The sequence below is a fragment of the Diabrotica virgifera genome, chromosome 10 (genome assembly GCF_917563875.1).
Source record: "Diabrotica virgifera virgifera chromosome 10, PGI_DIABVI_V3a".
Classification (NCBI taxonomy): Eukaryota; Metazoa; Arthropoda; class Insecta; order Coleoptera; family Chrysomelidae; genus Diabrotica; species Diabrotica virgifera.
In genome coordinates, this window is record NC_065452.1 from 13,104,024 (window position 1) to 13,121,838 (window position 17,815).

Consider the following 17,815-nt stretch of genomic DNA (forward strand, 5'->3'; position numbering starts at 1 on the left):
GTAGGCTTACGCTCAGCGAGGTTGCCAAAACGAGTAATTAATGTTAACGTTAAGTTATAGTTTTGCGTTTTCTTATTTTATAAGACAACTAAAATAAAATATCCTTCACCTTTCATTACCCAGTGATTTTTCTGTCTCTGCGAGTTACACAACTACTACATGAGAAAGTACTACGTCCCTAATTTTGCGCCCTAGGCGGATTTTGCGCCCTAGGCGGCCGCCTAGTTCGCCTATATGGACGGGCCGGCCCTGTCCACTAGTGACTCATGACGTCACGGGGCATTTAAGTAAATGAGACCTATTAGACTACGGCAACTGGTTGCGCCACCAGAACGGCCGTTTCTGGAGCCGGGTAACCAGATCTGGTGGCGCCACCAAGCCGGGGCAATATGTTATATGGACTCTATTAGACAGAGCAACTGGTGTCGGCCACCACTAGTTCATTTGTATTGTAATCGAGTGCTTCGTATTTCCTTATCTTTGTATTTCTATTAACTTCTATACTGAGTGATCTTATGATTTTTACATAATCTTTTAAAATTAAAATTAAATATATAAAAGTTTTGCAATAATTTCATTATTTAAAAGGGGAATCATTGTAGATTGAAAACTTGCATCGTTTCGAAAAAAATTTAACAAGCGTATATTTTTCTAAAACTTCTTTTGTTGGTTTATAATAAATATGTTAGACTAAAAGGTTCTTCTCGTAGATTTAGCCACTAATCGTTTATTCATTGTTTAAATAATAAAAGCTGTTTTCTATAAAATATTTTAGAAATATCGGTGAATTCATCATTTTATCTGGATTAAAAATGTTTCTATTTTGTTTTTGATTATGCTGAATCCAAATGCGACATTACAATTGGAAAATTAAAAAAATTGAGCTGTTATACAGTATGTCTGCGTAACTTGAAACCATATTGGAAACTTTTTTATTATCTATCAATTTTACGAAAAAAAGTTATTCTATATAAAATGCTCTGCATAGCCTAAAATATAAGAAGGAATCATCAGATAGCAAATTTTGTCCATTTTATACGAGGTATGTCAAAAAATGGTATGTAAAGTACCTTCATATTTCACAATATCGAAAATTGGTACATATTATGAGAAGATTTATGTAAGCCACATTTTCCACCCACACTGTGCTTATGCAATATTTTTTTCTTTGTATTATAACTATAAGATAGCTTTAATATTCTTTGGTCTGTGGTCAGTTAGTTAAACAATTATGTTACATTAACTTAACCGCTCGCTTTGTTTGTGAGAGGAGTGACATAAAAAATTATAAAAGCTGTAGATTTAATTTTAGAAACATCTTTATATGTATAAGTTTTCCTACATTTCCTCATTTTTGTAGCAATACCACGTAATCCAAGAGTTCCAAAAATGACGATTTTGACATGCGAAAATACTGAAAAATTTTACTTCGTAGGCACAAAGTTCAGGAAATAACGTATAATACATCCCTTTTCCTTCTCTGGAAGCCAACATTGTATGTATATAAATTTTTCGACTCCTTCTCACTCTCCTATTCTTTTTTATTAAAAGGGCAATAAGAAACAACGACTCGTTTGATGTTATATTCTCAACTAAACTACTAAATAACATTCACTATGCATTTTATTATTTTTACTGGTTCCCTATTATCGGCCACCAGGTGCTTAAATTTGGTGGGCCCACTAGTTGCGCCACCAGTTGCGTCACCAGTTACCTAGTCTAATGGAGGCAAAAGGCATAGAGTTTGTGCAATTTAGAGTTTGTGCGAATGAACACGACACGAGGCTATTTCCAGCCTATTTACTCATCTTTTATTCAGAACAACTGAAATACATTTAAATCACAAAAAGTTTATTTTTTCTACAAAGATATTTTCACATGGGCACATATTCATCTGTGATGGATCAGTTCGAAAATTTCTCACATTCTACTAACTTTTGAGCTTCATTCTGTAAAAAAAAAACAAATATTAATCAGACAATTTTTGTGTAGTTTTGTATTTTTATATTTTAAATATTTTATAAACTAAAACTAAACCTAACAATTATATTTAGCTAGTTCATTAAATATATAGATATTGATATAGAAGAAGACGAATCTTACAATAAAAGCTTTGTAAATTTGGTAGATCTCATCATATTATAAAGATACATGAAACAAAAAATACAGTAAATGCAGTGAAAATTGTATGTACAGTTACATATTTTCAAATAGATTTCATTTTGTTTTAATTTCAATTAAAATTTTTGTTTCTTCTCTTCTTTATAGATCTTCAACCCTTGATGAACTTTGGCTTCCCTTAATAAAAATTCCTTCTGGTATTCCCTATTTAGGCCAGTCTCCTCATGTCGTTATTCCCAGTAGGTACCTGTATCCTTTGATGTACCTTTATAAAACACTGGCCACATAAGCTTACACTTTTTGGTACAACTTCAACATGCTATTAAACCACAGAATAAACACATTGAACTGCAGTTTTGTATACTCATCATCAGTTGGCGCTACAGCTTTTGTGAGCCTTAACCTCAAAACATTGTTTCATCCTTCGCTATAGAGTGTCCGTCTTCTCTATCTCCTTACTCCAAACTCCCTTAAACATGCCAGCACATCGTCTAGAGATATGCTCCTTCTCAGAGGCATCTTTCAGTGCATCACAGTTTTTCGATTTCTTTCTAACGCATTAAGTTGTAAGTGACAGAAAAAAGGTACGTCCGTGATTAAAGTCATTTATAACATTTATTCTAGTCGTTGATAGATGGCGCTATAATCGAACAAAAAATGATTGATGTATTATCTATACGACTATAATCTGTACAATTTATTCATCATCAACTAGCCTATATTTGTCCACTGCTGAACGTAGGCCTCCCGTAAAAATTTCCACCTATTTCTATCTTGAGCTTCTTGCATCCAATTTGTGGTGATGCGCTTGATATCATCCGTCCATCTAGTCGGTGGTCGTCCTCTGCTTCGATATGCCTCCTGCCTTGGTCGCCATTCCAGAATCTTTTTGGTCCATCTGTCATCCGTCAGTCTGGCAACATGTCCTGCCCAAGCCCATTTAGCCATGGCTATTCTTTCAACTGCCTCCGTGACTCCTGTTCTTCTTCTTATTTCTAGGTTTGGTACTTTATCTCTGATGGTAATACCTAACATTGATCTTTCCATAGCGCGTTGTGTAACTCTTATTTTATTTATTGTTCTTTTTGTCAGAGTTAGTGTTTCTGCACCATATGTAAGAACCGGCAAAACACACTGGTCAAAGACCTTTCTTTTTAAACAAACTGGAATATTAGACTTGAAAATGTTATTTAATCTACCGAAGGCAGCCCATGTAAGACCTATCCTTCTTTGTATTTCAGTTGTCTGGTTATCTCGGCCTAAGCGAATCTCATGTCCTAGATATTTGTAAGCTATTACTTGGTCGATGCTATGACTCCCAATCTGAATTTTATCGCTGACTACAAGGTTGGTCATAAATTTTGTCTTTGAGGTGTTAATTTTAAGACCAATTGTTTTTGACACTTTATAGAGCGTGTGCAGCATTTTTGTAGCTTTATCAACTCTATCAGATATTAAAACGATGTCATCGGCAAATCTTAGGTGGTTCAGATCCTCCCCGTTTATATTGATTCCCATATTATCCTCTCCTTCCATTTGCTTGAACATATATTCAAGAACAGCTGTAAACAATTTCGGGGAGATAGTATCACCCTGTCTAATTCCACGTTCTATTCTAAATTTCTTGGTATCTTCATGAAGTCGAACACAAGCTGTACCAGTTTCGTAGATACTTTTAATCAAGGCGATATATCGGTAGTCAATGCGGCAGTCCGCCAATGCTCGAAGCATTTTATGATGATCTATAGTATCGAACGCCTTTTCATAATCCACGAATATAAGAAAGATAGGCTTGTTATACTCTGTGCACTTTTCTATTAGCGTTTTTATAACTTGTAGATGATCGTTTGTTCCGTATCTGGAGCGGAACCCAGCCTGTTCACAAGGTTGGTAACTATCCAGTTTGTTCACAAGCCGTTTTGTTATTATCTTCATGAATAGTTTGTATGTATGGGAGAGCAAACTAATAGGTCTGTAGTTCTTCAGATCTGAAATGTCACCTTTTTTATGCATTATGGTTATTATTGCATTATGCCACTGAGAGGGGGTTACGCCTCTTGTCAAACAAACATTGAACATCTTTTTCAACACATTTATTAACGTTTCTCCTCCTTCTTTGATGTGTTCAATGACTATCCCATCTTCTCCAGGTGATTTATTGTTTTTCATCTCCGAGAGAGCTGATTTTATTTCCTCTGTTGTGATTTATTAGACTATACAAATCAAAGAACGTTCCTTTTTATTTAAATGCTTTTATTTAGTTCAATAATTTGCGTCAAATCTTTAGACGTTAATTTCAGTGCCTTTTCTCCAATGCAAATGAATGAAAATTTGCAGACATATGCATTCGCGGGAACAATACACGAATAACATTGGTAAACATACAGTTTGCTGCCGGAAATTTTTATACTGTTTCTCGGTAATTTGGGTCTGCTGAATCCAAAAATGCCACCAGATTTGCTCCATCAGATCGTTTTCAGAAAATACGACAACAGATCACATTTCTCACATATAGGGTAATTCACATAAATATATATAGTGCTGCTACCCATGAATAAACAAAACACGAGTAAAAAGTAAGATATTTATTGTACAACAAAAATCATCACACATATCTGCCAAAAAAACTTAACTTTTATCCAACCTAACCAGCGTCGCAACAAAAATGTGTTATTCGGCTTCACTTAAAAACTTCCTTTTATATGATTTTTTTGCAAGGGCTTTCAAAGAACGGTCCCTTTGAAGACTCCAGCAGTAATTCGCCATCATGTGATTACCCCATCTCCCTGATACCTCTCTTCCATCGTTTTGATATCTTGGTGGAAGCGTTCTCCTTGTTCCTCATTAAAGTCACCAAGATTTTCTGGGAAACGGTCTAAGTGGCTGTAGAAGTATTTTAATTCTCATATGACAACCGTATTTGTTAAAATTGTTGAGTATTTCTTCCACTCTAATGCCCAATTGGTATACTTCCATATTTGTTGCCATTATGTAGAAGGACACACTTTGAACTTCGTTTAAAAAGATGCCAGTGATCTGGTGTATACTCCGATACACCCATTTCTTCTAACAGTCCTTTAATATTGTTATAAAAAACGATATCATGTTGCTGAGAAAAAAAAGGCAAAATATCTTTTTCTCTATTACGGTAGTATGTAATTTTGGTGTCTGGGTGAAGAACATTCTTTTCTTTTAGTCTGGAGGCAAGCATCTCGGAAGAATCCTTTGGAAGGTTCAAATCTCTGATAAGATCGCTTAGCTCTTCCTGAGTAAAGCGCTCAGGACGTGTTGAATCCTCTTCAAAATCACTATCGTCTTCCTCAAATCTATTAGTCTGTAGTTCGTCAGATAACATTTCGACATTATCCTCTGGTAACGTAGGTAGACTGCTAAATATTGGAATGGGTACCAATCTGCTTAAGCTGATGGGGAATTGGTCTTATTGCTGAATCCAGGTTAGGATGGTCTTTGCTGAATCCTCAAAATTATTTTTTGGTTCCCTCCATACCATTGTAACACCAAAATTTAAACATTTTCGTTGTCATTTCGTCCACTGTCGCAAGTTTTCAATACAAGTTTTGCACACTACATGTGGCGCCCAGGATTTACCTTGATCTCCTAAATGAATACCAAAATAGTCTTTATATGTCCTTTTGTCCATCTGTCCATTTGTCTCAGAATTTGTTATGTTTATTTATAAACATACTGCAATTATGGTGGTGGATTATACAGAAATGTAACAATATTAAAGTATTTGATGAGTATGTTATATCTCGAAAACTAGAGCTGATCCAAAGAAATGGTTTGTATTTTTGGAATCAGCACAGATGAATTAACTAAAATCAGTTGATTTTTTTTCGGCAGCAAGACAAAAATTTTTTTTCCACCTACCTCTACCGAAAGTATACTTTTCCGGACCTGATTGTAGGGAGCAAAGTTGTACTTTTCCTTCCTAGGGAGGAAAAGTAAAAGTGTCGTCATAGTATTTCATTCATGAAATATAACTTATTGACGCCCTGTACAATATCTATTTTCTATTACGTAAGTATCTATACATTTTAACGTTTATTTATAAAACACCCTGTATTTTGCAGAATGGTAAAAAACAGTAAATTTTTATTTTGATTTAACAATGTTTACATTAATAATTTGACTTATATTTGACAGTTGACAGTTATATTGTACCTACTTGTTAGTTTTAGTATTAATAAATTTTGTTGGTTAGTTACATAAATAAATTTAGTAAAAATGAAAAAATGACTTGTTATTTGAGGAAGGTGGAAAAACCATATGTATAACATGGAAGTAAAGTGCCTTTTCCTCCCTTGAATGATTACTGCCCTCCGCTACGCGTCGGGTAGTAAACTTCATTCTCGGGAGGAAAAGTAGCACTTTCCTCCCTTGTTATACAAATAGCTATTTTGTTGGGCTGTGTAATCAATAAAAATTTTTTATGTTTATTAATTGTTTAAATAAAAAAAAACGATTTTAATGGAAAATGCTTAAATTCTCGTGTTTTTTACAATGTAAAAACTTGAAACTTTACGTGTTATAGCTAATGATATGAACTATACAAAATTTCACTTTTTACGTTAATTGTTTACGTTATGCTTCATAAATAAACAATAAAGTTTCAAATTTTTTGCCGATTTCGACTACTTTTCATGTTAGTATATCATATATGTTTTATACATATTTTAAGAAACATGACGATATATTTTAATGTTTAAAAAGTGTAAGACTAAAAAGTAAAAAATAAAAAATATGAAAAAATTTTTTAAGAAACGCTTTTCTTTAGTTACGAGTGACAAAAATTAAAAATGTTATAAAAAAAAAATTAACTAAAAAGCAAAATATAAAAAAGATTGAAAAAATCTAACACATGCGTTAAAGAAAAGCGTGGGGCGAAAACCGTTTATTCGATGAAGACGCGCCACGCTTTTCTTTGACGAATGTGTTAGATTTTTTCAATTTTTTTTATATTTTGCTTTTTAGTTGATTTTTTTTATAATATTTTTAATTTTTGTCACTCGTAACTAAAGAAAAGCGTTTCTTAAAATTTTTTTTCATATTTTTTTATTATAAATGAAATAAACACAATTGATTTGTTTTTATACCAAATTACGATTACGATTCTGAGAACTGTCAGATTTAACTAAAATGTCATGCTATGATTCTCTAAATTCTTAGAATCATATATTACATCACCATCATTAATGACACACTGAAAGACTGAGAAGAACTTTAAATTATAGTCGTATAGATATGTAACAGGTAAATAATGGGTAAATACCTAAATCTTTTTTCCGATTATAACGCCATCTATCAACAACTGGAATAAATATTATAAATGTGTATGTATCACGGACCTACCTTTTTCTATCACTTGTGACGCACTGAAAGATGCCTCTGAGAAGTAGTATATCTGAGTTTAGGTCGCCCCCTTCTTCTTCTTCTTCTTCAGACCGGCCTATTTAGCATAGGCATTTTAAACGCTTTTTTAGCCTTATCACTTTCATCCATCCGCATAATATAGCCTACCCATCTTAGGAGGTTTATTTTGATGGTTTTCACGATATCTGCATCACTATGAAGTATTGGCTGTTATGATATCAATTTTAATATGAAATAGGAAATGTGAAATGAAGTAGAATTTGGTGTCAATATTGAGAATAAACTAAATACTGACTTGAGACAAATATTTAGGTACAGTGTTGGGATGGTATTAAGAGTTTTTTGTTGTTTTTCTCATAATTTATAATAAAATTAGTAACAAGCAAGACTTTCTACTTTGGCATTGATTGAATATGATAGAACTGCGATAAGAATAAAGATAAACTATCTAAATTAACAATCAAGATGCGTAGAAATAAACAAACCAAGACACGTTAAATGCTACTAGGAGCACTCCCGAATCATAATTTACAATGTATACAGGGTGTAACAAAAATACAGGTCATAAATTAAATCACATATTCTGGGACCAAAAATAGTTCGAATGAACCTAACTTACCTTAGTACAAATATGCACATAAAGAAAGTTACAGCCCTTTGAAGTTACAAAATAAAAATCGATTTTTTCGAATATATCGAAAACTATTGGAGATTTGTTATTGAAAATGGACATGTGGCATTCTTATAGTAGGAACATCTTAAAGAAAAATTATAGTGAAATTTGTGCACCCCATAAAAATTTTATGGGGATTTTGTTCCCTTAAACCCCCCCAAACTTTTGTGTACGTCTCAATTAAATTATAATTTTGGTACCGTCAGTTAAATTCAATGTTATTAAAACTTTTTTACCTTTTAGTATTTTTTCTATAAGGCAGTTTTTATCGAGTTGAGGCTTATTTTTCAATATGTTTACATAAAAATTTTATGGGGGTTTTGTTCTTTTAAACCCCCCAAATGTTTGTGTACGTTCCAAATTAAAATATTAATGCGGTACCACCAGTTAAACACAGTGTTTTTAAAACTTTTTTGCCTCTTTGTATTTTTTCGAAAAGGCACCTTTTATCGAGATGTGGCTTCTTTTTTAATATGGTTCAAAATATCCCTAAAAATGTAAATCATAAATAAATTTTCATATTATTACCAAGTCTCCATAATCATACTTAATCATATACAAATATGTGGTGGATTTGACAAATATTCGAAATATCTCGATAAAAACTGACTTTTCGAAAAAGTACTAAGAGGCAAAAAAGTCTTACAAATATTGTGTTTAACTAATGGTACTACAATAATAATTTAATTGGAACGTTCACAGAAGTTTGGGGGGTTTAAAGGAACAAAACCCCCATAAAATTTTTATAGGGTGTCCAAATTTCACTATAATTTTTTCTTAAAATGCTACTGCCATAAGAATGTCACATGTCCATTTTCAATAAAAAATCTCTAATAGTTTTCGATATATTGGAAAAAATCAATTTTCATTTTGTAACTTCAAAAGGCTGTAACTTTTTTTATGTGCATATTTGTACTAAGATAAAATAGGTTCAATCGAATTATTTTTGGTCCCAGAATATGTGACTAAATTTATGACCTGTATTTTTGTTACACCCTGTATACAGGGTGTTTGGTAAATAATGGGCCATAGCTAAACCTTAGATTCCTGAGGTTAAAATAGGTCGAGTTAAACTAACTTACCTTAGTACAAAAGTTGATATTAACCGAAATACAGGGTGTCAAAGTTAAACTTTTATTTTATTTATTTTTGAATATTTCCTGACAGGCATGGGACAACAACACGAAATTTGGTAAGTGGTGCTGGTAGTGCACACTCTACTCAATTATGTTAAACAAACGTTTCTGGCTACTACCAGAGGCGTACGACGGGGGAACGTGAATGGTTGACCCTTCCCAAATTCTACGCCACTGGCGAAATTTCTATTTTAGTGCAATTTTTTGATTTTCCAATACTTTTTATGTAAATAACATACTCTGCATTCGTAACGATAAAGCCATTAGTTTTCGAGATATTTGAAGCTAGAAATGAACGAGCATAATACATTAATCAAAATAAGTGTGCCTTTTCATTTTTAACTTCAAATATTTTGAAAACTAACAACTTTATCGTTACAAATGAACAGTATCTTATTTGCATAAAAAGTATTGGAGAATCTAAAAATTATGGTAAAATAGTAGTTTCATAAGTGGCGTAGAATTTGGGAAGGGTCAACCATTCACTTTCCCCTGTCGTACGCCTCTGGTATTAACCGCAAACGATTATTTAACATAATTTAGTAGGGTGTACAGTACCTACACTTTCTGCAAAGTTGTAACAGAACGCTTAGTAGAATTAGGTGGGACGTCAGCCAGTAGAAAGATCAAGGAGGAAGTAGATAGACGAAATGAGAACTGATGCTAAAGATATACTAAGAGTGGAGAACTGGAGGTTAATAGCGAAGGAAAGGGATACTTGAAGTTGGGTACACTAGGGCCCAACTTGGGCTACAGCGCCATTGGAGGCAGATATATTGAAGAGTATAATGTAATTGAGATTGTAGAACATAAACAACTGCTGTGTTATGACTATGTTATGAAGATGGGGAAGGAGATCTGGTCAAAGATCCAGTTAAATTATATAAGTATCACATCTCAAAAGGAAAGGAGGCAGACTTTCCGTAGCATGAACAAAGCGGCCCAGCAAACAGGTTTGAGCCCAGTTACGTGATGATTACGTTAAATTTACGGCGAATTTCAACGAATACGTAACTCGGTGATTTATGACGGGAAAAAACGTATTTCAGTGCCAAATCATTCACCTATATATTAGTGCTTCCTTTATACATGTTTGACATTAGAATAAAATAAAATCATAATGACGAATATGGTACATGGTTTTTATAATAGGTGTGAATGTCGGTTACATATCGCAAAGGTACGTTTATTTCACGTAATAATCCCGAAACAGAAATAACTTCCTTTGGTTAAATTTTGAGAAATATTTTGGAAAACAAAATTTTACAACGGTGATGGTTAAATACGTACCTATCGCTTGAATTTTATTCACTGTATTTTATGGACGTCGAAAAATTAGATGTATTTCACGTAAAAGTAATGTAAATAATACCAACATTTAAACAAAAAGTTTATGATTTCACTTTTAAAATCATTTAGCATAACTATTTCAATCCAACCTTGATTTGAACCTATTTTTGCTATTTTTTTCTTTAAAAATATCACAGGAGCTAAAAAGATGTTGAGTCTAATTTTTAAATCGCGCGCGGTGATGACGTACTACCAAGCGTTTCTCCTCCTTTAAATACTATCACGTGACCACGGTACGTGATTAACATAGTTGGTTCGAAAACTAAATTAATCTATTTATCGAATAATAGATACGTTTCGATAGGATTATTTTTTTTTATATTATTCTGGTATTGAAATAGATTTTTAGTAAGACCAATTAGTTAATAGTAGAAGAAATTTAAAACAAAAAGGAAATACGTAATACTAATTTAAAGTAAGTAGAATAGTTTAACTGTAATTTAAAAATAATCGATTTTTATAATCGATGATCATAACCTCTAATATCAGCTTCTCACATTTCTCACAACAAAATGAACAAAAAGTGAAACGTGAAGAGCTTTATTTCCCTCGTTTTATTTTAGGCGGGTTTATTTATAATAATGTCTTTCGTATTAACGTTTACCTCACTGCTCGAGGGTTGAAGGACTAGAGATTAACACAAGAAAAACCAAACTTATGAAGATAAATACGGAAAGAGAAATGGGTATATTCATTGAAGGAGAAGAAGTAGAAAATGTACAGAAGTTTTGCTATCTGGGAAGCATAATTGACGCTAGCGGTGGAATAGAAGAGGAAATTAATGGAAGGATAACTAAAGCCCAAAATGCGTTCTATATGCTGAAGAAAACATGGGAGTCCAATAGATTAACAACCAAAACCAAAATCAGGATATTTAATACAAATGTAAAGAGTATTTTGCTATATGCAGCAGAAACTTGGAAAATAGAGAAAAAGATTATACAAAAGGTTCAAACATTTGTAAATAGATGCCTTAGACGAATATTGCAAATATATTGGCCAAATCGGATAAGTAACAAGGAACTTTGGAGAAAAACTAATCAAGAGCCGATAGCCAAAACGATAAACAGACGCAAATGGAAGTTTATTGGACACACATTAAGGAAAAATGAAGATGATATAACCAAACAAGCCCTGGATTACCAACCAACTGGAAAAAGAAAACAAGGCAGACCAATGACATCCTGGAAAAGAAATATTACCAGAGAGCTAGAAGACAATGGGTTAACATGGAAAGAAGTGAAAGCCCTGGCCAGAAACAGAGATGAATGGAGGGGGACTGTAGAGGCCCTATGTTCCAAATGGAATCAAGAGGAGTAAAGTAAGTAAGAATAGTTTAACCGTTAACTGTAATTTAAAAATAATCGATTTTTATAATCGATGATCATAACCTTTAAAATATCAGCTTCTCACATTTCTCACAACAAAAAGTGAAGTGAAAGTGAAACGTGAAGAGCTTTATTTCCCTCGTTTTATTTTAGGCGGGTTTATTTATAATAATGTCTTTCGTATTAACGTTTACCTCACTGCTCAAGGGTTGAAGTGCCGATGATGCAATTAGAAAAAAACAAGAAAGTGTCCTCGAAATAAAATGTGACCTGTGTTGTGTTTTGTGTTGGCAAATTTTTTAATGTGTCTTTAGGTCGGTACCATTTTTGGTTCATTATCTTGTATAATAATTATACAAGACAAATGTTTTACAGTCTCTAAATTCTACTAAATAAATACATTGTTAATACTTTATATGCTTGTTTTATTTATATCATATGAGGATAATAATTACGTGATTCATAAGATAATTAAGGTCGAATTATTTACGTGAACCGAGGACGTATCTTTCACGTGAATACTATAATATATACATTCTCTAAAAGATACGTTAATCAACACGTATTTGCAACGTGAATTTCCCGAAAAATTTTATTGCTATTTAAGGTAAATAACACGTCTATTGAAGACGAGTTATTCACGTAATTTAAAGACGTATTTTCAATGTGACATTCCAACCAAATTTTCACGTAAAATTCACGTAAGCAATTTACGTATATTGGTGACAAATGTACCCAAAATTCACGTAATTAACACGTCGGTCTGTTTGCTGGGGGGTTAAAAAAATATCAGAAACAAAGCCAAAGCTGAAAGGGGCACATTACAAAGGCTGTAGGATCTCCACAACAGTTAGATAATAATATATTAAATGGAAAATCTGCAGATAAAGTCATTTCACAAGACAGAAATGTACCTTTAAAATAAAACAAGATAAAAATTGTATATAGTCCATGTGGTGAGACCGCTCCCATCTGAAAAAATTTCTGATTCGGTTTCTTGGCGGATTCCTATTCAAAAATGTCCCCTTTAAACAAATCTAAAGGGTGCCGGTCGAAATTTTTGGGCAGAAATTGTTTAAACAATTTTTTTAAACAAATACGAAAGATCATCTTTTTTGCCCTTAAAAATATTTTTTTAGGTTTTTTGGATCATTCTAAACAAGAAAGATATCGTATTTGCATTTAGCAATGCTAAAATACGCATTTTTGAGGCTTAAAAAATCATATTTAAGTTAGTATCTTTGAGGTTGCTAAGTACTTAAATTAAAGTTTAAACATTCATTTTCAATATTCTGAAGAGAGATCCGGTCTAACTGCAATGTAGGCCGTTTTTTTTAAATTGTTAATTATGCGTGTCGATCCGATTTTTTTGCCGGTGCGGCGCGTTCTATTTCAACAATCTCCTATTTTCCTCCAAAAAATATTTTTTTAGATTTTCTGGGATATTCTAAATAAAAAAGGTCTCTTTTCATTTTTGTCAGATAACAGTTTTCGAGTTACAAGCGATTTAATAACCGAAAATGCGAAAATACGCATTTTCGAGGGTTGAAAACTCATATGTAAATTATTATTTCCACCTACCTCTACCGAAAGTATACTTTTCTGGACCTGATTGTAGGGAGCAAAGTTGTACTTTTCCTCCCTAGGGAGGAAAATATTTTTCCTCCCTAGAGAGGAAAAGTAAAAGTGATGTCATTCATGAAATATAACTTATTGACGCCCTGTACAATATCTATTTTCTATTACGTAAGTATCTATACATTTTAACGTTTATTTATAAAACACCCAGTATTTTGCAGAATGGTAAAAAACAGTAAATTGTTATTTTGATTTAACAATGTTTACATTAATAATTTGACTTATATTTGACAGTTGACAGTTATATTGTACCTACTTGTTAGTTTTAGTTTTAATAAATTTTGTTGGTTAGTTACATAAATAAATTAAGTAAAAATGAAAAATGACTTGTTATTAATTTGAGGAAGGTGGAAAAACCATATGTATAACATGGGAGTAAAGTGCCTTTTCCTCCCTTGAATGATTATTGCCCTCCGCTAAGCGTCGGACAGTAAACTTCATTCTCGGGAGGAAAAGTAGCACTTTCCTCCCTTGTTATACAAATAGCTATTTTTAAGGTTGCCAAGTGCCTAAATTGAAGATTAAACATTATGTTTTAATATTTTGATGAGTAATCGGGGCTTATTTCAATATAAACCGTTTTGTTTTAATTGTTAATTATGGTTCAAAAATATCTCCTTTAAACATACCTGAGGTGTGCCGGGTAAAATTTTTGGACAAAAATAGCTATTTGTATAACAAGGGAGGAAAGTGCTACTTTTCCTCCCGAGAATGAAGTTTACTGCCCGGCGCGTAGCGGAGGGCAGTAATCATTCAAGGGAGGAAAAGGCACTTTACTCCCATGTTATACATATGGTTTTTCCACCTTCCTCAAATAACAAGTCATTTTTTCATTTTTACTTAATTTATTTATGTAACTAACCAACAAAATTTATTAGAACTAAAACTAATAACAAGTAGGTACAATATAACTGTCAACTGTCAAATATAAGTCAAATTATTAATGTAAACATTGTTAAATCAGAATAACAATTTACTGCTTTTTATCATTTTACAAAACACAGGGTGTTTTTAAATAAACGTTAAAATGTATAGATACTTACGTAATAGAAAATAGATATTGTACAGGGCGTTAATAAGTTATATTTAATGAATGAAATACCATGACGTCACTTTTACTTTTCCTCCCTATAATATTTAAATAAGGAGGAAAAATATTTTCCTCCCTAGGGAGGAAAAGTACGACTTTGCTCCCTACAATCAGGTCCGGAAAGTATACTTTCGGTAGAGGTAGGTGGAAAAATATTTTTCGGAGCAAAATAGTAGATTGTTGAAATAGAGCGCGCCGTACCGGCAAAAAAATCGGATGGACACGCATAATTAACAATTAAAAAACAACGACCTACATTGAAGTTAGACTAGATCTCTCTTCATAATATTGAAAAGGAATGTTTAAACTTCAGTTTAAGTACATACTTGGCAACGTTAAAAATACTAATGTAAATATGAGTTTTTAAGCCTCAAAAATGCGTATTTTAGCATTTTTCACATTTTAAATCGCCTATAACTCGAAAACTATCAATTTTTGAAAAAAATTACAAGACACCTTTCTTATTTAGAATGACCCAAAAAACCTAATAAAATATTTTTGGGAGCAAAAAAAGATGAACTTCTGTATTTGTTTAAAAAAATTGTTTAAACAATTTCTGCCCAAAAATTCCGCCCAGCACCCTTCAGATTTGTTTAAAGGCAACATTTTGGAATAGGAATCCGCAAAGAAACCGAATCAGACTAATAGTAGAACACAGATAGAAGCGATTACATTATGAGATAGAATAGTTGCTTTAATTTTGAAAAAAAAAATGCTTCCTATCTTAAAGCAAAAACGTCAATTATAAAAAGTTTAAATTTAAGATTTCTAAGTGTAAAACAAAAATATGCATATGTTGAAAACTGACTTGAATACCTGTATAATCTTATAGATGAGCATTAATGTATCCACGCTCTCTTTACAGTTGTTTCCATTTTCTTCTCCCGGATTGATGGCTCTCTTTCCCCAATTAGGGGAAAAGTTAACCTGCGCTGTGCAGTATGCAATAACCGCAACAATAACTATTATGATAACTTTGTACATGTTGGATTTGGAGTGATTCACTTGAAAGTTGTGTCACGAATGTGTTTTTCCAACCCCCGGACTACCTTTTATAGCCAGGAGAGGGCCCCGCTATAATTGTCCGCTTGGGCTAGCCCGCTCCAATCTCCAATATCCCCGCCAATCAATTTAATTGGAGAAACCCTTCGGTAAATATAGCAACAATATCGAGTTGGAAGTATTCGTATACTTCTCAAATTGTCCATTTCCGTTAGAGAAACACTAAAAACTTTCCTATTTCCTAGAGGTCGATTAGAGATACAAAATGATCAGTGAGAGTATTGGGAAGCCTGATTTAATTAGGTCAGATGTGCGTACATTACAGGATGAGATTTGTTTTTTATAAGCAAAATAGATAGAGATAACTTAAAAAATAAATAATAGAATTTTATTAAAACTTTAATCGTCACAGCTTTTAACAGATTGTTTTGAACATTGTTATGATAAATAAAACCGTTTATTAATAGTACTTACGTTATTATAATTTACGATGATCTATAGAATTCTGCCTCCTGCCATTGTATGTCGGATTTCCCGCTTAATTTTGGTCCAATTAAACAGTTATGCAACTCTAATTACAAACGATACAAAACTAATCCATTAAACACAGTTAGGCAACTCATATGTCTCTCCCTTCTTCTTGATGTGCCTATCCGTGACGAATGTTGGTGATCATCATGGCAATCTTAACTTTATCTGCAGCACCGCGGAAAAGCTGCATAGATGTTGTGTTGAAACAAGTTCTGAGGTTCTTTAACCAGGATATTCTTCTTCTTCCTGGACCTCGCTTTCCAAATATTTTTCCCTGCAGGATGGTTTGTAGGAGGGCATATCTGGATTCATTTCGCATAATGTGTCCAAAGTATTCCAACTTTCGAGATTTGATGGTGGTTAGTACCTCTCGGTTCTTCTCCATTGTTCTAAGGACCTCCTCATTTGTGACCCGATCAGTCCACGAGATTTTAAAAATTCTCCGATACAGCCACATCTCAAAAGCTTCCAATTTTCGGCACATATCTTCGGTCAAGGTCCATGATTCAACACCATAAAAAAGGACAGAGAAGACGTGTAGCATCTCAGCATTCTTACTTTTATATTAAGAGAAAGGTTGTGGTTGTTGAAAAGGCCACCATACGGTTGAAGGTTGATCCAGCTTTTCCGATGCACGCATCTCTTGGTTGTTAGTCCATTCTTCATTTATTATGGTGCCGAGGTAGTTGTAGTGTCTTACTCTTTCTACAGGGGTTTGGTTGATGTAGAGTTGACCTTCTGTTATCTTTTTCTTGCTAATGATCATAAGCTTTGCCTTCTTTACGTTTATATTGAGTCCATATGTCTCTCCCACTCCCCCAAAAATAACAAACTATACTCGAAACGTAAAAATAATATACCGTAATTTTATTTAAAACACAAACAATTTAAAAGTATAAAATACAAAAACTGTGTAATACAATCTTTTAAATATTATGGAGTTACTCTTTCTCATCTACCTACCCTAATTTTGAGTCAAAACAGAATTCTGCACACTGCTGCAGAAAGTTACAAGTAATAAATAAGTAATAGAAATAATAATAATTTTTAATAACAATAATTTTAAATATTAATAATATAGGAAATAGGTGAGCAATTATATAAATAAATTGCTAATTTAAGAACTTATTTTCAGATGCAGGATGAGACATCTACTCTACTTCGTGCTATCTGCGCAGTTGATGACACAACACCGATCAAATTGAGAGAACCAGAAATGCGCATAAACCACCTTTCAAAGGACCAAAAAATGTGCACCTGGATTAAACTTCTGCACGGGCTATATTCCAATGAGGTCAGCCAAAACTATGTCGACAATATAGCGTCGAACTACTGGTTGACACCAGGAAAGATGTTCCCCGAAACGGAAGGTTCATTACTGGCCATTCAGGATCTGGTTATATCAATCAAAAATTACCTGAAATATATAGTCAAAGACCCTCAGGTCCAAAACGACAAATGCCGATATGAATGTCAAGCCTAAGAAACCATCCAACTTATTACTGGGGGCTGCCAGGCATTTGCTGCAACTGAATTCAAGGAACGGCATGAC

The 17,815-nt window shown here is 33.1% G+C and overlaps 1 protein-coding gene across 1 annotated transcript; it reads right to left on the reverse strand.

The window, feature by feature from the left end:
- Positions 1–1,788: 1,788 nt before the first annotated feature.
- Positions 1,789–15,776, reverse strand: LOC126878538 (hypertrehalosaemic prohormone). The gene is made up of 2 exons (XM_050641312.1): positions 15,547–15,776; positions 1,789–1,949 (listed from the first exon to the last, which is right to left on the reverse strand). The coding sequence occupies exons 1-2, from the start codon at positions 15,712–15,714 to the stop codon at positions 1,905–1,907; spliced, it is 213 nt and encodes a 70-aa protein (XP_050497269.1). The 5' UTR covers positions 15,715–15,776; the 3' UTR covers positions 1,789–1,904.
- Positions 15,777–17,815: the final 2,039 nt, after the last annotated feature.

Excerpts from the sequence above, each read along its gene's own strand:
- LOC126878538 (XM_050641312.1), bottom strand. The coding sequence starts at position 15,714 with ATGTACAAAGTTATCATAATAGTTATTGTTGCGGTTATTGCATACTGC. Across the intron at positions 1,950-15,546 it reads TCATCTATAAGATTATACAG|AATGAAGCTCAAAAGTTAGT; the intron begins GTATTCAAGTCA and ends TTTTTTTTACAG.